The sequence below is a fragment of the Oryza sativa genome, chromosome 6, assembly GCF_034140825.1.
Source record: "Oryza sativa Japonica Group chromosome 6, ASM3414082v1".
Classification (NCBI taxonomy): domain Eukaryota; kingdom Viridiplantae; phylum Streptophyta; class Magnoliopsida; order Poales; family Poaceae; genus Oryza; species Oryza sativa.
Genome location: NC_089040.1, coordinates 29,355,441 through 29,375,770, shown reverse-complemented (window position 1 = coordinate 29,375,770; position 20,330 = coordinate 29,355,441). Strand labels below are relative to the sequence as shown.

Here is a 20,330-nt window from a genome sequence, read left to right as displayed (position 1 = left end):
TTATTATTTATTTTATTCATCATTTTTATATAAATATATAAGATGTAAATCATACTTAAAATATTTTGAATGATAGAACACCTCACAATAAAATAAATTATAATTATATATTTTTTAATAATAAGATGAATAGTTAAATGTGTGATAAAAAATCAATGATGTTATTATTAGAAACGGATGTAGTATTATTAGTAGATCCGATTGATTACGTGTGAGGCCAAGTTAATCAATCAAAATCATCCACCAACTGGTGCAGCAGGGTCCAGTCATACAAAGAAACACGGCCATATGTGGGTCATTATGTTTTGACTGCATCAGATCCCGAATTCGTGCCACGTGATCTGCCGTCGTGTATTCGTGTCCACTAGAATATCAGTTCTTCCCGGAAAGATGGCTGGTTTATCGAATCATCGTTGATTACTCGATTGGTTAAGAAAGCGAAGAGCTTTGCCCCAATGCTCAGGGAAGCAGGGACAAACTGAGCTGTGAGAAGTAGGTAGGCTGCCTTTCAGATTTCAGATTCTTTTCCACATCTTCCCCTTTCTCCCCATCGCTTTCCTGCATTTGTACCTGTCGCTGCTGATTCTAGAAATCCAGAATTTATTTGGATGAACTGAGAGGTGTGAAAGACAGAGACAGAGGAGAGGAGGATGGGGTTCTTCTTCTTCGCGTCCCGTGCTGCTGCTCGGTTCTTGGGCGAGGCTAGGATCATCCACCCCGGCGTCTCCACCGCTGCGCTTCTTGTTGCAGCAGCCAGGTGCGGCCATGGCCATCTCTTTTCACTCTGAAATCTTCTAAAATTTTGCCCTTTTTGTGGGTTATCTTTTTGTCCATTTTAGCCCCCCTTTCCCCATCTTTTCGGTTTTGTAGTTACTTTCCTGTTTGATCTACAACTCTGACGCTATAGAACAGTAGACTTTGAGGTTTTGTTCTTTGACACTTGGATAATCAATCATCCATCCACTGTACTGTATAAAAAATAGTTCCCCTTTAACGACTTTATCCATAAGATCGGTCCCAAGATTTCAGATTTCAGAACCTATCCGTCTACTACTTTTTGTATATGCATTTGCTAATTCTGTGATTTGTTTATTGGCTTGGCTCTGCAGTGGTGGAGGCCTTGTGGCGTATGCTGATTCTGCTGGAGAGAATGCATCATCAGAGACATCTCAGGAGGCTCCCAGGAAGAAGAAGGTTGTGGTTCTTGGGACTGGCTGGGCTGGGACGTCCTTCCTCAAAGATCTTGACTGCTCCAAGTATGAAGTGAAAGTCATATCGCCCCGGAATTACTTTGCATTTACACCTTTGCTTCCGAGTGTGACTTGTGGGACTGTAGAGGCACGCAGCATCGTTGAACCGATACGAAAGATGCTTGAGAAGGTATGCCTTGTGTTCATCAATAGAAATTCCGATACGAAAGATGCTTGAGAAGGTATGCCGTGTGTTCATCAATAGAAATTCTTGAGCCATGTTAATTTAGCCATCTATGTTACTTTGGCTGTAGTTGCTGGAGTGCAGAATTGTGGACTGACACATTGATTGAGTGGTTGTGCCCTATTGTTCTTTTGTAGAAAAGGAAAGATGTTGCATTCTATGAAGCTGAGTGTTTCAAGATTGATGCATCAAAGAAAGCTGTCCATTGCCGGTCTGCCGTTGGAACAAATTTTGATGGCAATGGTGATTTTATGGTTGATTATGATTATTTAGTTGTTGCTCTTGGGGCTACAGTAAATACATTCAACACTCCTGGTGTGATGGAGAACTGCTACTTTCTGAAGGTAAAAATCCTGAACGACATTCAGTAGCCTTCCATGTTCTGTTATGTTTCATATTCCAACCCTAGACTCTCTTCCAAGAACTGAGCCTATCTCAGTTGGTAGAATGTGTAGGTGTGCACTCGCGGTTCCCAGGTCTGGATGTTCTTAGGCTTGAATTTGTTGCTTATCATCCTTCACACACACACAAACAAACTTGTTCAGTATATATATGTCATGTTTGTTGCGATGTCCCAATGCAATAGAATGATTAATATTTTCCCTGGAGTAGCCACTCGGCCACCCAATATCATTACATCCTCTGAACCATTTGCTTCTGTTACATAATTTAGCCCCTACTCCTTAGTACAGGATAAGTATTCAGTATGTTGTAATGACATTCATGGAACTACTTACTGTATTCTCGACTTACAGTTTGCATTGTAAAAGTCAGGAAGTAGAGGATGCTCAAAAGATCAGGAGGAATGTGATAGACTGCTTTGAAAAAGCTTCACTTCCTAACATTAGTGAAGAGGAGAAAAGGAAGATTCTTCACTTTGTAATTATTGGTGGTGGGCCTACTGGGGTTGAATTTGCTGCAGAGATGCATGATTTTCTTGTTGAGGATCTGGTGAAGCTATATCCTGCAATTCAAGATTTTGTGAAGATAACAATTATTCAGTCCGGTGAACATATATTGAACATGTAAGGCCCTTGCTACTTTCAAGAAAACGTTTTAGCCTTCTGAAGAAGAAAATTTGTTGTAGTTGTATCTGTTTTCTGCTAAATATTATGACTAGTTTTGGGGCATTGGAGGTTCCTTTTTTAGGCAAGCATTTCAAACATTATGAAAACAACAGTTCCATATTTTTTTAACATTGATACCATCAGGTGTAGCATCAGCAGATGACCTTTTCATCCTTCCTGTGTGATCACTATGTGTTGTTTCAGGTTTGACCAACGGATAGCTACATTTGCTGAAATGAAGTTCCAGAGAGACGGCATTGAGGTGAACACAGGGTTCAGAGTGGTAAAGGTCTCTGATGATTTAATTACAATGAAGAGCAAATCCCTTGGTGAGGTATCAGTACCATATGGAATGGCTGTTTGGTCTGCTGGCATTGGTACTCGTCCCGTCATTATGGACTTCATGCAACAGATCGGTCAGGTTGTTAAATTTAAATAAGGTCGTTTAGTCTGCTGGTATTGAAAGTTGAAACTTGTCCAGTTTGCCTGATCATGTTTTATTTCAAGCATTTAATTGAAGTATCCAAATGTTCTCTCCTTTAACAGACTAATCGGCGTGTCTTGGCAACTAATGAATGGTTAAGAGTTCATGAGTGTGATAATATATATGCAATTGGTGACTGTGCTTCAATAACTCAAAGGAAAATAATGGTATGTCCAAAGCATTCCTTATATATTGTTTGACAGCCAATAGTGATTGACTTACAATTCCATACCTTGTATTGATCATGTTAGCCACATGTTTGCATTAGGAAGTTAGCAAGTATACAATGCCTTGTGAATATATAGATTGGTTGCAAGATAATGTCAAAAGTATTGATTTTTTTTTCTGTAGGCCATACATGCATTTAGGCACTCAAAAGTTTATATTTGGCCTAATAACAAGCACCATGAACATCTGAGTTACCAGCATTTGGGTTTATATTTTATCAATTCGCTGACTTACTTTTCCTATTCTTTCAGGATGACATTTCAACAGTATTTAAAATGGCTGATAAAGACAACTCCGGCACTCTAACACTCAAAGAGATAAATGATGTTCTTGAAGACATTTGTATAAGATACCCACAAGTAGAACTGTATATGAAAAGTATGCACATGCTTGACATTAGGGATTTGATAAAAGATGCCATAGGTGATTCTCACAAGGAGTCGATGGTGGTTAACATAGAGGAGTTCAAAAAAGCTCTGTCTCATGTGGATTCCCAAGTTAAAAGTATTCCAGCAACAGCTCAGGTTGCCTTCATTTCCATATGCAAGTCATGTCCCAATGATATTTTATCACAGATTTGTTGTAATATGTGAAGAAGAAACCTTGCACGTGTGAACATTCTGCATTTCTTGAAACTTTGCCAGGTTGCAGCACAACAAGGACACTATCTTGCTGAATGTTTTAACAAGATGGACCAATGCAAAGAACATCCAGAAGGTCCGTTGCGCATGACAGGAACAGGATCAGGACGACACAATTTCCGCCCATTCCGGTACTTAGCTTTATCGTTATACCTGCATAGTATTGATTTGGGCCTGTAGTCAGCTTGTTTTCATTAGATATGCTCTTGACAGAATTTTTTTGCATGTATGGTGTGCAAAACTGCAAATGTATGCTAATTGAGCCAAATCTTTTTTGTAACATTAGCTCATTTCCCTCTACTTATGCTTGTTTATCTTTCCATGTCCTTGTTTTCAAGGTACAAGCATCTTGGGCAATTTGCACCCTTGGGTGGAGAGCAAGCTGCTGCAGAGCTCCCAGGCGACTGGGTTTCCATGGGCCATAGCACTCAGTGGCTCTGGTACTCTGTATATGCAAGGTAAGAACCTGCTGTCAGCAGCAAGGCCATCCTCTACCATCTGTCTGAACTCTACTATCTGTCTGAACTCTGAAGAAATCAACCATGGCATCTCATTCTACTACTGCTCTCTACTTCATTCACAGCCTTATCTCTTGCATCATGCCTCTGAGCTTACTACAATTCGTTTAGCTGCAATTCTACCCTGAGAGTTTGTTTCTTTCCTCCATGTTTTGTGTAGCAAACAAGTGAGTTGGCGCACACGGATGCTGGTGGTATCCGACTGGACTCGGAGGTTCATATTTGGGAGGGATTCAAGCCGAATTTAGCACTGCCAAATGCTGCATCATTTCTTGTAGAGATAACATTGCTGAATAATTTTGTTGTCTTTGGCTGTGTTTAGTTCGTGTGCCAAAAAAAAATTTTTGAAGTATACGGACACATTTGAAGTATTAAATGTAGACTAATAACAAAACAGATTACAGATTTCGCTTATAAACTGCGAGACGAATCTATTAAGCCTAATTAATTCGTCATTAGCAAATGTTTACTTGAGCACCACATTGTCAAATCAAGACGTAATTAGACTCAAAAGATTCGTCTCGCAATTTACATGCAAACTGTGCAATTGGTTTTTTTCGTCCATATTTAATGCTCCATATATGTATTCAAACATTTGATGTGACGGAAAAGTTGAAAGTTTGAAGAAAAAAGTTTGAATATAAACCATGCCTTTGTAACATACTACTGTTGAATAATAATGTGGTGAACTTTCTTTGGGCAAGGAAAGCTGTTTCCTGTCCCTTTCTTGTCCTGCCAACCGAAGCTGACACTTGATAACACTACAGTATCCTTACATGCCTGCACTCCAGTGTTATTTGCTCCTACTGCCACATGGCTCTCTCTAACTGTGACTGAGAGGGTGAGAGTTTCTGCAATGATCGGTCCTCTTTAGATCCTCCGAGCTATTAAATAGTCCTCTAAAGTTTTGTTATTTAGAGTATTAAACATAGATTACTGATAAAACTCATTCCATAATCTCTAAACTATTTTGCGAGACGAATCTAATAAGGTATAGTAATCCATGATTTGCTACAGTGATGCTATAGTAATCAGCCGCTAATCATGGATTAATATATATCATTAGATTCGTCTCGTAAAATAGCCTAGAGGTTATATAATTAATTTTATCAGTAATCTACATTTAATACTTCTAAATAGGTAAGATTCCGGAGACCAAACAAAGCCAAGTCGCTTCGATAGTCACTGACTGGGTCACTGCAGACTGCATCCGATAGGTGGGTCCCTGGCAGCTACGGTGGGCCCACTTGTCAGCCACAACCTTAATACTATTGCCTTGGATAGGTGAGAAGTGTGAAAATAGTAGCAGTTCAGTAGCTGAGTAGCACCAACTTTGACTGTCAGTAATCAGTAATAACAAAGCTGAAAGCAAGTAGCAGTAATAACAGCGTGTCTGCCTCAAAGGTAGCCATGAAAACCGTAGTACTACATCACATGTTTGGCCGTAGGCCTTGCCTAGCCGTATGCATGGTCCTAGTATACGTAGTAGTATTGTGGTACGCATGCTGTTGCAGTTGCAGATGGAATACGAGTAGAGATGTGGTACTAATGCAGAGGATCAACAGTACCACGCATTAGAATCACTGTGCACCGTCGGATCAAGAGTGAAAGGACCAGATTGTGTGCTACAGTAAATTCGGAACAGTACCAAATAGTGCGCTACAGTGCTTTGAATTCTGTAGCTACAGTAAATCGACACTGTTCATGGCATTAGCTAACTGTTCCCCTCACATGAACAGTGCTCTTCTGCATTACGGCAGACGATCCGGATCCGAGATGTGGTACCCTCTCCTAATGCTGCACTGAGCAAATGGTCCATCCTTGCCTCCCTCATCTGTCGGCTCCATCACATGAACACCACCACCCAGTCACCACTCACCAACCAGGCAACTCTCTTCTCTTCATATAGCTGAATTCCTATTAATTGCAATACCATAATATCATGTTGAATTGTTTATGCTATCCATTATGCAATTCTGGTGTTTATAAGCTTAGTGTTGATTATATAGTTCATTTTAAAAAAATATCACAGTGCATCTTATATGACTTATATTAAAAATAGTAAATTTTACATTGGACCACATTTTGTTATTATTGATGTTTAGCTTTCGACCATCTTTTAATTAAGGTTTTCACTTAAGACTGAATAATTTTATCTTGGTGGTACCTTAGACCACCCTCAATTTTTTTTTCCATCTACATCCAACTTGTCATATGTCAGGAAAAAAAATCTATATCTTTTTTTAGATAATAGAATAGAATATCCCGGCCTTTGCTCAACGAGCTACAGCCAAAAAAAAATCTATATCTAACTGTCAAAGTTTATTGGCGAGTAGGAGCCGACGTATTCGAAATCGTTCGTATGTTTGAGAAGAGAGTAGAGTGGTCTAAAGTGAAACAAAGCAAGATTACTCAATCCAAGATGAAAACATTAATAAAAGGATGGTCTAAACAAAATAATGGTAATAAAAGGTGAAACAAATTAAGTAAAATTTACTAAGAACCATTACATAAAAATCTATGCCAAAAGAAAATTTCGGTCAAAATTGACAGTCTTCTTCTCAACCATATCCATTGCCATATTGGCCGCCCTATGTTGTCCTGCATATTTGTTGGTCCTGCTGCCGATGGAAGATATCAGGACAGTTAAAGAACTAAGCAAAATCTGGATAAACCCCAATCACATAATTGCTTTTTAAGATCATAGTAATAGTCATCCATCCCAAAGAGCAGATCGATAAAACTGATGAATATAGTTCTATTTCTTGTGCAAGATATGAAGGTAATAAAATATACTCCACAGTGGGTGCAGGCCAGAATTCTCAAGATTCTATCTGAACCGATCTGCTATGCTCTCTACTCTGGAGTCTGAACAGATCTTAACCGTTGTTTTCCCATTCCAACGACAATGGTCGTAATAACCATATAAAAGTGTTAGTAGTACCGACCATGTACTATCCTTTTACAACGTTTTCTTCCATGTTTCATTGCAGTTGCCGTACAGTAAAAGTGCAATTACACGTTGGAATGAATGCCTGTCTCCTGACTAATCCATCCCATAATAATATCCCATCACATCTCACAAGCTTAAACTCCAAGGTTTCTTAAGACACCTTACTAGATACGCACACACGCAATCGAGAACACATTTTGCATAGATCGAGTGCCTTTCTCTCGCAGCATGTCCTGGCCCAGATCCTGCACTCACAATCAAAGAAAAAAAAACTAAAAAAAAGTAGAGAGAAACAGAGAGAAAATGCAATAGATGAACTCATTAGCAGCATAGACTGAGCTTAGCTGTTTCTGTACTGTGGCTTTACCTTGAAGTTTCATACGGAGATACGGCTCATGTTAGGTGCCCAACAGCAAGAGGAGCTTCTCTTCCAAATGCCAGGACATGTATGCATGGATACTAACAAGAAAAGAGAAGCGTAAAGCTTTTGCTGTTATTTTAGTCAGGGAAAAAGGAAAGGTACACTTGATGATGTCTCAACAGTTCATGATGAGCACTGCATAATCATCAGGCTCAACTGTAGCTCATGGTCTCATCCCAGGGAGATGATTAGTGTAATACAGGCAACATTCTCATTCTCATTCTCATTCTCATTCTCCAATCCAAAAATATTCTTTTGCACTCACCCAACCCACCCACTGATATAATCCATCATTCCATTCAACTACACACCTAATCGCAGTAAATTGTTACTCCCTCCGTCCCATTTTAAGTACAACCATGAGTTTTCGTATTCAACTTTGATCGTCCGTCTTATTTATTTATTTTTTATGATTAGTATTATTATTATTATTATTATATGATAAATAGTACTTTATATTTGACTTATATTTTTAAAAAAATTAAACAAAACAGACGATCAAAGTTGGGTACGAAAAATCACTTATAATGGGACGGATGGAGTAATTGGGTTTACATAAGAAAACAAGCTGGATTTGTATGCAAATTGCAGGGAATACATGCCTGCAAGATTCCAATGGAAGAAGAAAGCATCAAGTCAGGAGGGGTAACTAGAGGACAGATCAAAGGAGATGGTAGTAACATGCACGCATCACCAACCAGTCTACACTACACGCATCTACCTTCACTCACAGAGTAACAGTGCCATACACACGGGTGCAGTAGTACGTGTACAAAAACAAAACAAAACAAAAACATTTGTCACATAGTTGCATCATCAACTCCATCTTTAATACTTCCCAACTCACCAGCATTGTTATCAGCTGCAACTCTGAACTCCAAGAAGATGCATTGCTGCATTACATAGGTAGGCAGTTTGTGTGTGCATTGCTGTTGCTGCAGAGATGGGAGAAGCTGCAGAGGAAGGAGCAGTGGATGGAAGCTGCCATGGTGAAGCAGCAGCAGAAGCTCTCGAGGTGCTCAGGTCCATGGCAATGGCGTCCTCCTCGCTGACATGCTCCATCCCACAGTTCCCGGCGAAATGGCAGTCTATCAAGGACAAGCTCCGGCAGCTCTGCTCCGGCCTGGATTCCCTGTGCGGCAGCGTCGGCTTCGGCGTCGACGTCGGCGGCGATGAGGAGAGGCATGGCGTGCTGGTGCAGCTTGTGGCGTCGGCTTCGGCGACGGTGAGGAGCATCCAAGCCATGGCGTCGCAGTGCGGCGATGGCACGTACAAGGGTGGGAGGCTCCGGCTGAGGAGTGATTTGGACAACCTGAGCTCCAAGCTGGAGGCGCACATGAAGCAGCTCAGGGAGATGGCTTCCTCCGGGATGCCGTCGCCGTCGCAGGCCATCGTCGCGGTGAGGCCAAGCGCCGACGCCGGCGCCGGCGAGAAGATGTTCTACATGCGGGATCTCTTCTCCAGGGTCAGGATTGGCGGCTCTGTCCAGAGGAGCCAGTCGCTGGCCACCATCGGGGAGCTCCTGGCGGAGGACGAGGTGTGCGTCAAGATCGTCGCCGTCGACATCGACGACGGCGTCGCCTTGCTCACCGGCTTCCTCGAGTCGAGCGACGCGCGCCTCCAGGAGGAGGCCGCCGGCGCCGTCGCCATGGTGGCCAGCTTCGACTCCTACAGAGGGATGCTCGTCAAGGCAGGCGTCATCGCGCCGCTCGTCCAGCTGCTGGACGACGCGGCCGCCACCGCCGCCGTCGCCGCCGGCGGCGGCGCCACCGCGGTCGCCAAGGAGAGGGCGGCGCAGGCGCTGCGCGAGCTGACGGAGAACTCGGACAACGTGTGGGCCGTGTGCGCGCACGGCGGCCTCACCACGCTGCTCCACGCCTGCGGCGACGCCGGCAGCGGCGGCAAGCTGGTGGCCTCGTCGTTCGCCGTGCTGCGCAACCTGAGCCGGGTGGAGGAGGTGAAGGTGTTCATGGCGGAGCAGGGCGTGGTCACCGAGCTGGTGAAGCTGTCCCAGAAGAAGGAGGAGGCGCGCAAGCTCGGCGCCGTCGAGCTCCTCCACGCCATGGCGCTCGACGACGCCGACGTCCGGGAAGAGGCCGTGAGCATGGGCGTGATCCAGTCGCTGCTCCAGCTGATATACCCTGACCTGCCATACTCCTACAAGGCAAGGGAGGTCGCCCTTGCAGCCATCTGGTTCTTCTGCTTCTCCTCCGTGAACTCCATTGATGACCTCATCAGCTCAGATGTTCTTGGCTGGCTTCTCTTCTACCTCAACAATGGCGATTACGCCGTTCTTGAGTGCACACTGAAAATTCTGCGGCATTTGTCCGAGGTTTCTGAGGAGTACAACAGGATGATGGGCAGAGCAGGTTATCTCAGTGCACTGTCAAGCTTGCTTGGAGCAAAATCATGTCGGGTTCGCGAAATGGCAGCTCAAGTGCTCTCTAGCTTGCTGTTGCTTCATCCGAATCGCGTGATTTTCATCCAAGACGGCGACAATTTGAACAGGTTGCTGCAGTTGCTTGATCCAGCTGAGGGAAAATTGGTGGCAAAGGACTTGATCCTTTCTGCCATATTGTCCCTGGCAGATACCAACAGTGGAAGGAAGAAGATCATATCATCAGAGCATTTCAGCAGCCTGAAGGAATTAGCTGATACTGGGGACTTTGATGCAAAGAAGGTTGTTAAGAAGCTAGGAACTAACAGATTCCAAACAATTTTCAGCAAGATATGGAGTGTTTAAGTTATTTTGACTTCTTTTTTTTCCTTCAGTTCCTTTACTGAATACACCCTTGATTTAGCATTAGTTTATTTGATTTGTTGTCTATAGTTTTTGCTTGTCTTGTAATATCTATATTCATAATTATGATTTCTCTATGTTGTACATTTCCACTTCTGTGAAATTCAAGTATCAATATAATGCCTTCAGACTTCTGTCATGATCAAAACCAAGGGACTATATACTAGGGTTTACATTATCGTCAATAACCGCGGTTACCGGCCTTACCGTGGGGGTACGGTAATAGAAAAACCACGGTAACCTCCTCAAATTCAAATAATTTTTTTAAAAAATGAATTTTTGATAATTTTTGCACAGTTTTGTACGGTTTTTCACGGTTACCGTGCGGTAACCGTGCTTACCGCCAGGGCTGTGGCGCGGTAACCCCGGCCCCAGCGGTTTGGGAAACCCTGCTATATACTGCTACTCTTCTGCAGTTTCGTTTCTGAATATAGATTAGCAACACCGATTTTTACTGGCCAACATTTAGCAAGGCAGGTTCATCAAACTGTTTGGCTTCTGATGAAAGAGCAATCTCGATTCTCATCTCATCAGTCTCAATTTGCAGGGACACCCAAAGAGTATCACTTTTATTCCTTTGTGAAGCAAGGACACCAAAAGTACTTGAAAACAGAAAATACTTATTTTCCATACCATGTATTCTGAGCCGTCAACTAGACAACTAGACAACTCCAGCAAATATCCTGTACTACATTGTAGATAGGCCAAATACAGCTTCGGCATCTGACCATTTGTTAAGACTAGCAGGACTGCAGGACCAAGTGTGTGTTAACCTGTTAGGAAGTAGCCAAACTAACAGATTAACCCATTCTTATTACTTTACTGGTAGGAGAAAAAAACAGAGAGATAGAACAGGCAACTGACAAGTAAACACAGGCACACAGCCATACTGAAGGTCTGAAGCCAAACATGAGGAGTAACATTTATAACACTGATATCTCTTTCATACTAGCAAACAATGATCAGCATTTAGTGAGACAAAGAACAGGTTGTCCTATCCACCAATTTGCTTGTTTCCTTCTCCTATCTTTCGATACAGGCGTTCATCCCGTGATACTTTTAAGATTAGCACGTGAATCTCCAGCAACGACTGATCCAGGCTTCTGTTTGTGGGCCAAAATTCACCAGATTGGCTTGAATTTTGAGTCTGTAAATTTACTCACAATCTGACAACCAATCTGATTTGTGATAGACTGATAGTTTACATGCCCCAAGACTGAAAATGCAGTGGTTTGGACTCATTGTCCCATATTAGCATGCTTATTTATGCATTTTATCACCCTTATCATCCCTGGGCAGCTAAATTTTGAACTTACTATACTGGAGCCAAACAAATTTATGAGGAAAAAATAGAGGTGTCAGTTTGTCACTGGATAGTTGTTTCTTGCTGTCCCAACACACAAGGAAGCAGCTAAAGACAAAATGTAGGGAAATCAGTAAGCCACTTATTGACTTAACCACACCATGAATCCTGTACTTACTCGAAGTCTCAAACCAAAGAGCACACTTACAATTCCAAAACAAGAAACCATAGAATGGACTCATCACTACTACTATCTCTTTTCACACATTGACTAGCATAGGAAGGCCTTGACAAAAGAAACAAAAAAAAAAGAAAGAAAGAGGAACCAGACCATGAGATATGAATGTAACAGTAGCCGGACCATTTATGCAACACGCCCCTGCAAAAAGAAAAGCCTCACTCGAATGCTAGCTCAAGATAAGCAGGCACCTTGAACACTCAAGAAGAAGACGGAGCTGAGCTGATGGAAGGAACGGATCAAACCATGGTGGTTCATCTCAAGCTTCTGCGACCGCCTCGGGTGCTTCGACGTCGAGCGCCCGCCCGTCCTCGGCTGCAGCCGTGAAGAACGAGCGCTTCCCGACCAATTCGGCAACCCGCTTGGCGCATCCGGAATCGCGAGGGCTCTCGTCAGGAGGCGGCATGGTCCTGATCTTTGGGAGCATTTCAGCAACCTTGGATATCGTTTGAGGAGAGAGTGGATCATTGGAAGGCTCGATGACCTTCGCTCTGATTTCCTCATTCTGGTTCGCATCCCCTGATGATCCTGGGAGAGACTGCTTGCGTCGCCTCTCCTGTGCTCCACTGCTTCCAAGGGAAGCGCCAGGAGTGAGGCTGTAGCGGCTCGGGATGACCCTCATCTTGGAGCTCCCCGCCATCCTCTTGGCAGTGGCGGCGGCGGCGGCGCTGCCGCTCTGACTTGACGACGCACCTTTGGGCTTGAGCTCATCCACCACCTTGTTGCCTCCCCTTGTGTCAGTAGCCTTGCCATTGGATTGCCTCCTGGGCCTGGGGCTCGGGCTCCTCGCCTTCGCTCGACTTGCTGCTGTTCCTTGCCTCGAGTCCAGTGTCTGCCTTGTATTGCTCGACGGCCATGGCTTGGCGGGGACGGCGAATTGCTTGGAGGGTCGGGTTTCTTCTCGAATGGCGTTGAGCTTGGTGGTGAACGGCTTGGCTCGCGCCGCCGCTGGTGCCTTGCTGCCGACGCCGTGGTGGATCTCCAACGGCCCGAGGCTGACGCCCCTGCGACGCTGCACCGGAGGCTCCTTGATTGGCTTCAGGATCCGCGCCGTGCCAGCGCGTTGCTGTTGCTGATGCTGCGCCGCCGCGGGCACCCTAGGGTTCGCCGCGGCGATCTCCATGGGCCCGAGGCTGAGCCCCCTGCCCCGCGTCGCCGGAGGCTTCTTGGTGCGCAGCGGATGCTTCTCACGATTGACGATGGAGATCACATCCAGGGGCCCGAGGCTGAGGCCCCTCGGCCGGGGCCTCACCTTCGCGACCATCTCCCCCATCGGAGCGTCGTCGCGGTTGGGCTCCGGCTGCTTGGAGACGCGGAGATGGTGGAGCCGGGACGAGAGGCGCAGGATCTCCGCCTCGATGTGGCCGATCTCGGCCTCGACGTCGTAGCCGGCGGCGACATCAACAACCTCGGGGCGGTGATTCTCCTTGTCGCCCTTGCGGACGGCCGCGACGGCGGGGCTTTGGGGGAGCCAAGCCGATCTGGAACACGAGGAGTCGTCGAAGGCGGCGTTGTTCCAGACGTGGACCAGCGGGATGAGCGGGTCCTCCTCCATCGCCTCCGCCGACGAACCCCCTTCGCCTCCTCCTCCTGCAACAACAACGGCGGTGGCCGCAGAGATCAGAGACCAGGCGCAAATCAATCGACGAACAAACAAACAAACAAACAAACAAAATCGAACCGAATCGTCAGCGAGAGCAAATCGACGAGCACGCACCTGGATCGAATCGATCGATTGATCAATCGGTCGGTTGATTCGAGCGGATTCCTTCCCCTTTGCGCGATTAGCGCGGAGCTTGGATCGGATTAGGTGGTGAGAACTTTTGAAATTTGTGGGAAGGGGAGGATGATGCGAGGAGGGGGCGAGAGGAAGAGGGTTTAAGAGCCAGGTCAGATTCGACCGTTGGGACTTGGGGAGCGGAGGGGGAGCGCGCCGCTTATATATTTACAAGTGGATTTTTCTTTCTTAGAAAAAAGGAAAAGGAAAATACATGAGCAGACACTGCGGATGGAGACATGGTGTGTGGTGGGGTTAACAAGACCGAAAGACGTTGTAGGAAGTGCGCATCCACCAAACTCCGCTCCTTGTCTTCTCTCCATCGAACCATCCTGAAATTCATTTTCCTTTTGCCAGTTTTCGTCTCATTTTTCGGGGGACATGTGTGCACACTATACTACTCCTTTCAAAAAAAAAAAACAGTATATGCTTTTTGTGTGTACTACGCTAGTTACTACTACCTCCGCCTCAAAATAAGTGCAGCCGTGGATATTCGTGCCCAACGTTTAACCGTCCGTCTTATTTGAAAATTTTGTGAAAAATTTGAAAATATTTAGTTACACATAAAGTACTATTTATGTTTTATCATCTAATAGCAATAAAAATACTAATCATAAAAAAATTTTAAATAAGACGAACAGTCAAACGTTGAACGTGAATAGTGTAAAACTACACTTATTTTGGGACGGAGGGAGTACCAGTAGAGTATGGTTTCTTTATACTTACGTTTTTAACGTTGTTTAATCGAGGCATCGAGTGTTCCTCCCATACAAATTAGAGCCGTAGATTGCACGAATGCGCAAACCCCACAAACAGAAAACAGAGGGAACAGGAATGTATTGGAGGGCGTTTGCTTTCTGAGTTCAGAAAGTTGCCGCCAAATTACAAACTTGTGTGAGTTTTGAAATTTGAAAGGGGAAAGATCAAACTTATTCATTTGTTCTTCGCACGTCACGTCATATAGGGCCTGTTTGGCACAGGCTGGAGCTTAGACAAACAGTTTCAGCTCCACCAAAATTGGGAGTGGAGCTGGGTAGAGCTCTCTCACAAAATAAACTAGAGTTATGGAGTTGGGTTTAGTCAGCTCCATAACTCCACTCCAGACCCAACTCCTGGAGCTAAATTTAGGAGTTGGAGCTGTACCAAACAGGCCCATAGTCGCTAATGCAAAATGGTACTTTTGCTTGGGCTGATGGACTTGCCAATTTGCCATCAGCCCATCAGCAGCCCATGCGTGGTGGCGGCCTTCGGGGCATGACATGAAAGCCCCTTGTCTTCAACTCAATGGGCCGCGGAAACAAGCCCATTGAGAACATAGTATGACGGAACTCGAGGAAATTAGCAAAAGCCCATAGGCAATTTTATACCCCATCTCCTTATACCCTTTTTATTATTGACTTTGCTTCAGTACGTCACGCATGTACACATAGCATGTGGTCAGGCATACCTGGCCCGTATCTCACGAGTCACAATCCTAAATGAACTTTCTCTTCCTTTCTCTTCTTTATTTGAGAAGATGAGCTAATTTTCTCTGTAATAAACACCTAAACAAAGGAAGAAACACTAACACAAATCGCAATCTGCCAAGCAACGTGATCGTGCAGCTTGTGGAGTAAGCGAACCAAATAATTGAGCAGCTTTGCCAAGTAACAGAAACAAATAAACAAGTATGCCAAGTTGCCAAGCCATAGAGCGGTAGAGCCCCGTCACACAAACGGTTTGGTACGATGCAACCTAGCTTCCCGGGGCACAGAGGAGACACGAGACAGGCCGGATCGCCGTCAGTTGGGCCCCCAGAGCAGCAGGTGCATGATCTTCTCCGTCTTCATGATCTCCGTCTCCGCCGCGTGCCGCCTCCGCACCTCCGCCTCCCACGCTCTCGCTCTCGCCCTCGCCCTCGCCCTCGACATCGTCACCGCCTCCGCCTCCGCCTCCGTCGCCTGCCGGCCGCGCCCGTCCACCGAAGGCTGCCGCTGCTGCTGCTCGCCCTTGGCGGCGTCGCGCTCCCGCAGCAGCGACGCCGCGCGGAACGCGGACTCCCGCTTGCACTCCCGCCCGTTGCACATCACCGCCGCGCCGATGCCCACCACCACGGCACCACCTGATGCTCGCGTGCCGCGCTCCTCGTGTCGATTTCGTGTGCAAAGCTACTAGTAATAGCCAGCTTAGCCAGCTAATTTGCCTTTCTGGCATGTTATATAGGGCGCCACGAAATTTTTGTCGCCCATGCGATGCGGTGACGTGACGTGACTGGGGCTCGGCTCGGCCAACGGGTGGAGCGCGTCGTGACAGGTCGGTCGGTCGCGGCCTCGTGGGGTTGCGGCGTCAAGCGTGCGGTGGGGAGCGCGGCGGCGTGCGCGCCTCGACTCGACAAGTCGACAGGGCGGGGGGGAAACGGTGGACGGGAGCGACCACGGATTTGGGCCGAGCCGTTAGGCACACGACGGGGGCCGTCGTCGTACGGCGCGAACCCAGAGAAAACGGCCGTTCCAAACCGGTGGGTATGTGCGGCTCGCGCGGCGCGGGATGGGGGTGTGCACCGCACCTGGTGCTCTGTTCCCTTTCTCCTCTCCGCGTCGGTGCAACCAACAACTCGCGAATCGGCCAGCGATATGTTCGGTTTTTATTTTCTTCGCTCTGTGACTCTGTCTCTGTCTCTTCCATTTCTTTTCGTTTCTATTTTACGAGGAGGACATGTTCGAGTTGTACGCTGCGGCGCCGGCGCACCATGCTGCCCACTACGCTCTTTTTTTCTCTCGTTAAGATAGTACTTATTTTATCCCTATTTTTATTAGCACGTTTTTAAACTACTAAACGGTGCGGTGCGTTCTGTACGAAAACTTTCTATATACAAGTTTTTTTTAAAAAAAATATCAAACGTATACATTTGTTAAGTTTGCAATAGTTAAAATTTAATTAATTATATGCTAATAGTTTTCTTATTTTACGTGCGTCAACTTAATCTTTATTTTCATCACTTTTTAGAGCAAGTACAATGAGAGACTATAAGCCCGCTATAAACATATTTCGAGGAGATGAAATAGAAGAGAAAAGAACAGAGGGCTACAGATTTGTAGCCAACTGAAACACGGACTCCCAAATACATGTGTGCATGACAAGTGTGAAAAGATAAATTGACTATTAAGTTAACTATAGATAATTTAAAGCCAGCGGTTGGCTATACTATTAAACTTGCTCTTAAACACCCCAGCTGCGAACCCACGCGCAGCCTCTGGATACTCCCGAGGATCACCGCCGGCGCATATTCGTGGCGCCGTTTTTATTTTAGTGCGATTGAAATGGAGTACAACAAGTGTGTTTAGTACTTGTTGATTGAGTTGATTCCGTCGCATTTGGCGCGTGCCCATTTGCTTAGTACTAAAGCCCAGTCTGTACGTAGAAGACTAAGGCTTAAGGCTCTGTTCTTTTGGTTGAGTTGGGAACCCATCCCTCCGGTACGGAAAACGAAACAGTCCATTAGCACGTGATTAATTAATTATTTGCTAATTTTTTTTCAAAAATGGATCAATATAATTTTTTTAAGCAACTTTCGTATATAAACTTTTTGCAAAAAATACACCGTTTAGCAGTTTGAAAAGCGTGCGCGTGAAAAATGAGACGGGGGAGTTGGGAACTCCAGGAAACGAACAGAGCCTAAAGGCAAACGGAATCCACACAAAAGAGAGAATTTCAACTGTTATAAATAGCAGCCGTGATGTGGAGAGTACGCTGATTGTTGGATACAGCGTGCAGCTCTTACGGCGGCAGCCGGCAGAGCGTGAAGAATCTAGAGGATGTTGAACATGGTAACATAAGACAAGTATCTTCTGCAAGCCTTTGTGATGTTTCATGTGAACTACCACTCAACTTCAACATATCTTTCTTTAGTGAAGAGCAAAAGAACCTTATTAATTTTTCTTTAACAGAGAGGAGCGGTAGTAGAGTACTGATACATGACTTCATGTGTTTGTCACTTAATTAAAAGTTCCCAAACCGTTTGATTTGTGTTAAATCTTATAAAATCCACAATCTCATTAGGGGTTATATTTCACCAACAAACGTGATTTCAAACCATGTCTGACAATTACGCACGTGTGATTACACTTTCAATAGAAAAGTACTTCATCCATTCCATTTTAAGTGTAGTTGTACGTTTCTATGTCTAATATTTCTGTCCATTTTATTTGAAAATTTTATTAAAAAATAAAAATAAAGTCATGTCTAAACTATTATTCATGTTTTATAATCTAATAACAATAAAAAAATAATTACAAAAAAAAATTAAATAAGACAGATGGTCCCACAACTATGATATGGGACGGAGAGAGCAGTGATGTTTATAAAAACAATGAGAGAGGGGAAAAGAAATGTTTATCAATTTACGAGTGCTCAAAAGTTAATCACTAATTTGACTACACACTTTCAGAAAAGATCGTCTGTGACTTTGTTCAGTGACACCAGTCGATAGAATATTCTACCGGTGCAACCAAACCCAACTCTCAAGCTACCCTCAACCCTGGTTTTTGGGAATCAGTGTGTAGTTTACTCGTCCCAAACCAGCAACCGGAGCCCCCTGTTTCGCACTCATCGCGTCCTTCCTCGCTGCCACCCCTCCCCACCCGCCGGATCCCCCATATATAAATGCCCCTCACCTCGTCTCCTCGCCATTGCCGCAACTCACAGCTCAGTGTCAACCACCACAACCACAAGCAAGCAAGCCATACACATCAAGAAGGCGTCTGCGTGCGAGGAAATCATCCGGTTTTTCAAGCTAAAAGCGTGAAGATGAGCTCGTCGTCGTTGAGCAAGAAGGCGTCGTCGTTCGTGGTGACGGCGAGCATGAGCGCGGTGGAGGCGCTCAAGGACCAGGCGGGGCTGTGCCGGTGGGACTACGCGCTCCGGTCGCTGTACCAGCGCGCCGCCGCCGCCAAGCAGGTCACCGGCCGCGCCGTCCCGGTGTCGCTGTCGTCGCAGACCGGCGGCGCGGCGGCGTCCTCCTCTCCCGCCGCCGCGTGCGGCAGGGCCGCCAGGTCGAAGAGGTCGGAGGAGGAGAAGATGCAGAAGGCGTATCACCTCGTCTGCTGGGGACCTAATTAAAATCTGTTCTTCAAATTCGTGATTTCGTGTAGTAGTTTTTTCGTTTGCAATTTGTCCACCCCTCATTTTCTGGTGTGTAAATCGAGCCAATACCTGCAGGGATTTTTGTATTTTGATCCGTTTTCATGTACTACTACTTCCCCATCTGATTCTGATGGAGAATTGCTATGTGCAAACTACGGAGTAAAAATCAACAAGATGATGCGATTGTTGCACGGAATTAATTACCTCTTCTCTGTTGGGTGTTCATCATCTGTTGCAACAGAAATAAACAAAAAAAAAGAATCTTTAGTTCTAACCATAACTGAGTTGCTGCATTGTTGTTAGTGCTTGGTAGTAGTGGTTGCATGGCAGAGATGCCAAACGCATGATTGAGTGAAGCGCTGATGATGATCAGATCACCGGCCAAATGCGCATCAACATGGACCGGTTACCGTTGTTCATCAACGCTGCACTCAATGATGCATTTGATTCTCTGTTTCCATACCGACTTGTCCCCTCTGACATGATCTGCATCTCGTTATATAATAGTGTGCGCTCTGGAAAACACTGGATCCAAGCTTGAACAAGTGGTACTGCGTGTACTACTGTACTACAGCTGCTGCAACTTTCGTGTGTTAGATCGAGCTTGTACTACTGCCAAGTGATTAGCATAGGGGTGTGTTTAGTTCACGCTAAAATTAGAAGTTTGGTTGAAATTGGAACGATATGATAGAAAAATTGAAAGTTATATGTGTAGAAAAGTTTTGATGTGATGGAAAAGTTAAAAGTTTTTTTAAAAAAGTTTGAAACTAAACACGATGTAGGTAGAGCGTGTCTTCACGGCCCCAACGAGTTTCACGAATGTACAAGGTGTCGAACCACTGCCCAGCTACAACTAGATTTCACAAAGATCAAACATCAAGTTTGGTAGTACCAAGTATATTGCCCACAACAATATTCAAGATTGTGTAAAAGAAAAGGCATACGTGCACACTATTTCTTTGTACTGCTCACCCAACTAATCATCCTGGTGTGTATCTCAGGAGTAGGAGGGCATTTCAACCTCGTCGTCCATGCGAGTCATGACACACAATTGTCCAGTTAAAAATGCTTAACTGGTCATCAGGATGCGTGGCATGACACACCACAATTGTCCGGTTAAAAATGCTTAACACACAAAGATCTACGCCATGATTTGCCTGCTTGGGTTGGTTGCTGATGCACTAGTACGTTGACCTCATGTTATGATGTCAGCATCACTAGAGGGTGGGCTAGCTTTGAACTGGGCTTAGTCATGGCCCATGGGCTTGTAAACATCCAACGAAGGTCATAAAAACATGCCGACGCCGAACGTCACTAGTCTCTACAACATGCAACTATGCAAGGT

General features: G+C 45.2%; 5 protein-coding genes across 9 annotated transcripts; 3 read left to right on the top strand and 2 right to left on the bottom strand.

The window, feature by feature from the left end:
- Positions 1–401: 401 nt before the first annotated feature.
- LOC4341876 (external alternative NAD(P)H-ubiquinone oxidoreductase B1, mitochondrial) lies at positions 402–4,936 on the top strand. Of its 5 annotated transcripts, none has more exons than XM_026026521.2 (11): positions 402–492; positions 630–757; positions 1,110–1,380; positions 1,572–1,778; positions 2,209–2,459; positions 2,706–2,922; positions 3,048–3,152; positions 3,465–3,737; positions 3,858–3,985; positions 4,193–4,312; positions 4,533–4,936. In XM_026026521.2, the coding sequence occupies exons 2-11, from the start codon at positions 651–653 to the stop codon at positions 4,618–4,620; spliced, it is 1,767 nt and encodes a 588-aa protein (XP_025882306.1). In that variant the 5' UTR covers positions 402–492; positions 630–650; the 3' UTR covers positions 4,621–4,936. The 5 variants fall into 5 exon arrangements, with proteins under 5 accessions (XP_025882306.1, XP_066167307.1, XP_015641071.1 ...); XM_066311210.1 differs by having other exon boundaries at positions 598–757; XM_015785585.3 differs by having other exon boundaries at positions 402–496.
- Positions 4,937–8,257: 3,321 nt separating this feature from the next.
- On the top strand, positions 8,258–10,685 carry LOC9267919 (protein ARABIDILLO 2). Its single transcript, XM_015786403.3, has one exon. The coding sequence runs from the start codon at positions 8,690–8,692 to the stop codon at positions 10,487–10,489; it is 1,800 nt and encodes a 599-aa protein (XP_015641889.1). The 5' UTR covers positions 8,258–8,689; the 3' UTR covers positions 10,490–10,685.
- A 1,286-nt stretch (positions 10,686–11,971) lies between these two features.
- LOC4341875 (uncharacterized) lies at positions 11,972–13,940 on the bottom strand. Its single transcript, XM_015786404.3, has 2 exons — positions 13,805–13,940; positions 11,972–13,677 (listed from the first exon to the last, which is right to left on the bottom strand). The coding sequence occupies exon 2, from the start codon at positions 13,640–13,642 to the stop codon at positions 12,347–12,349; it is 1,296 nt and encodes a 431-aa protein (XP_015641890.1). The 5' UTR covers positions 13,643–13,677; positions 13,805–13,940; the 3' UTR covers positions 11,972–12,346.
- Positions 13,941–15,202: 1,262 nt separating this feature from the next.
- Positions 15,203–16,031, bottom strand: LOC4341874 (uncharacterized). Its single transcript, XM_015786694.3, has one exon. It carries the CDS (start codon positions 15,928–15,930, stop codon positions 15,646–15,648), a length of 285 nt encoding a protein of 94 aa, XP_015642180.1. The 5' UTR covers positions 15,931–16,031; the 3' UTR covers positions 15,203–15,645.
- A 2,502-nt stretch (positions 16,032–18,533) lies between these two features.
- On the top strand, positions 18,534–19,181 carry LOC9268399 (uncharacterized). The gene has a single exon (XM_015786509.3). The coding sequence runs from the start codon at positions 18,650–18,652 to the stop codon at positions 18,959–18,961; it is 312 nt and encodes a 103-aa protein (XP_015641995.2). The 5' UTR covers positions 18,534–18,649; the 3' UTR covers positions 18,962–19,181.
- Positions 19,182–20,330: the final 1,149 nt, after the last annotated feature.

Bases quoted from the DNA above. Each gene is read 5' to 3' on its own strand.
- LOC9268399 (XM_015786509.3), top strand. From the start codon at position 18,650: ATGAGCTCGTCGTCGTTGAGCAAGAAGGCGTCGTCGTTCGTGGTGACG.
- LOC4341876 (XM_026026521.2), top strand. From the start codon at position 651: ATGGGGTTCTTCTTCTTCGCGTCCCGTGCTGCTGCTCGGTTCTTGGGC. The intron at 2,923-3,047 runs GTTGTTAAATTT...CTCCTTTAACAG, and splicing joins TCATGCAACAGATCGGTCAG to ACTAATCGGCGTGTCTTGGC. The intron at 3,738-3,857 runs GTTGCCTTCATT...AAACTTTGCCAG, and splicing joins GTATTCCAGCAACAGCTCAG to GTTGCAGCACAACAAGGACA.
- LOC4341875 (XM_015786404.3), bottom strand. From the start codon at position 13,642: ATGGAGGAGGACCCGCTCATCCCGCTGGTCCACGTCTGGAACAACGCC.
- LOC4341874 (XM_015786694.3), bottom strand. From the start codon at position 15,930: ATGTGCAACGGGCGGGAGTGCAAGCGGGAGTCCGCGTTCCGCGCGGCG.
- LOC9267919 (XM_015786403.3), top strand. From the start codon at position 8,690: ATGGGAGAAGCTGCAGAGGAAGGAGCAGTGGATGGAAGCTGCCATGGT.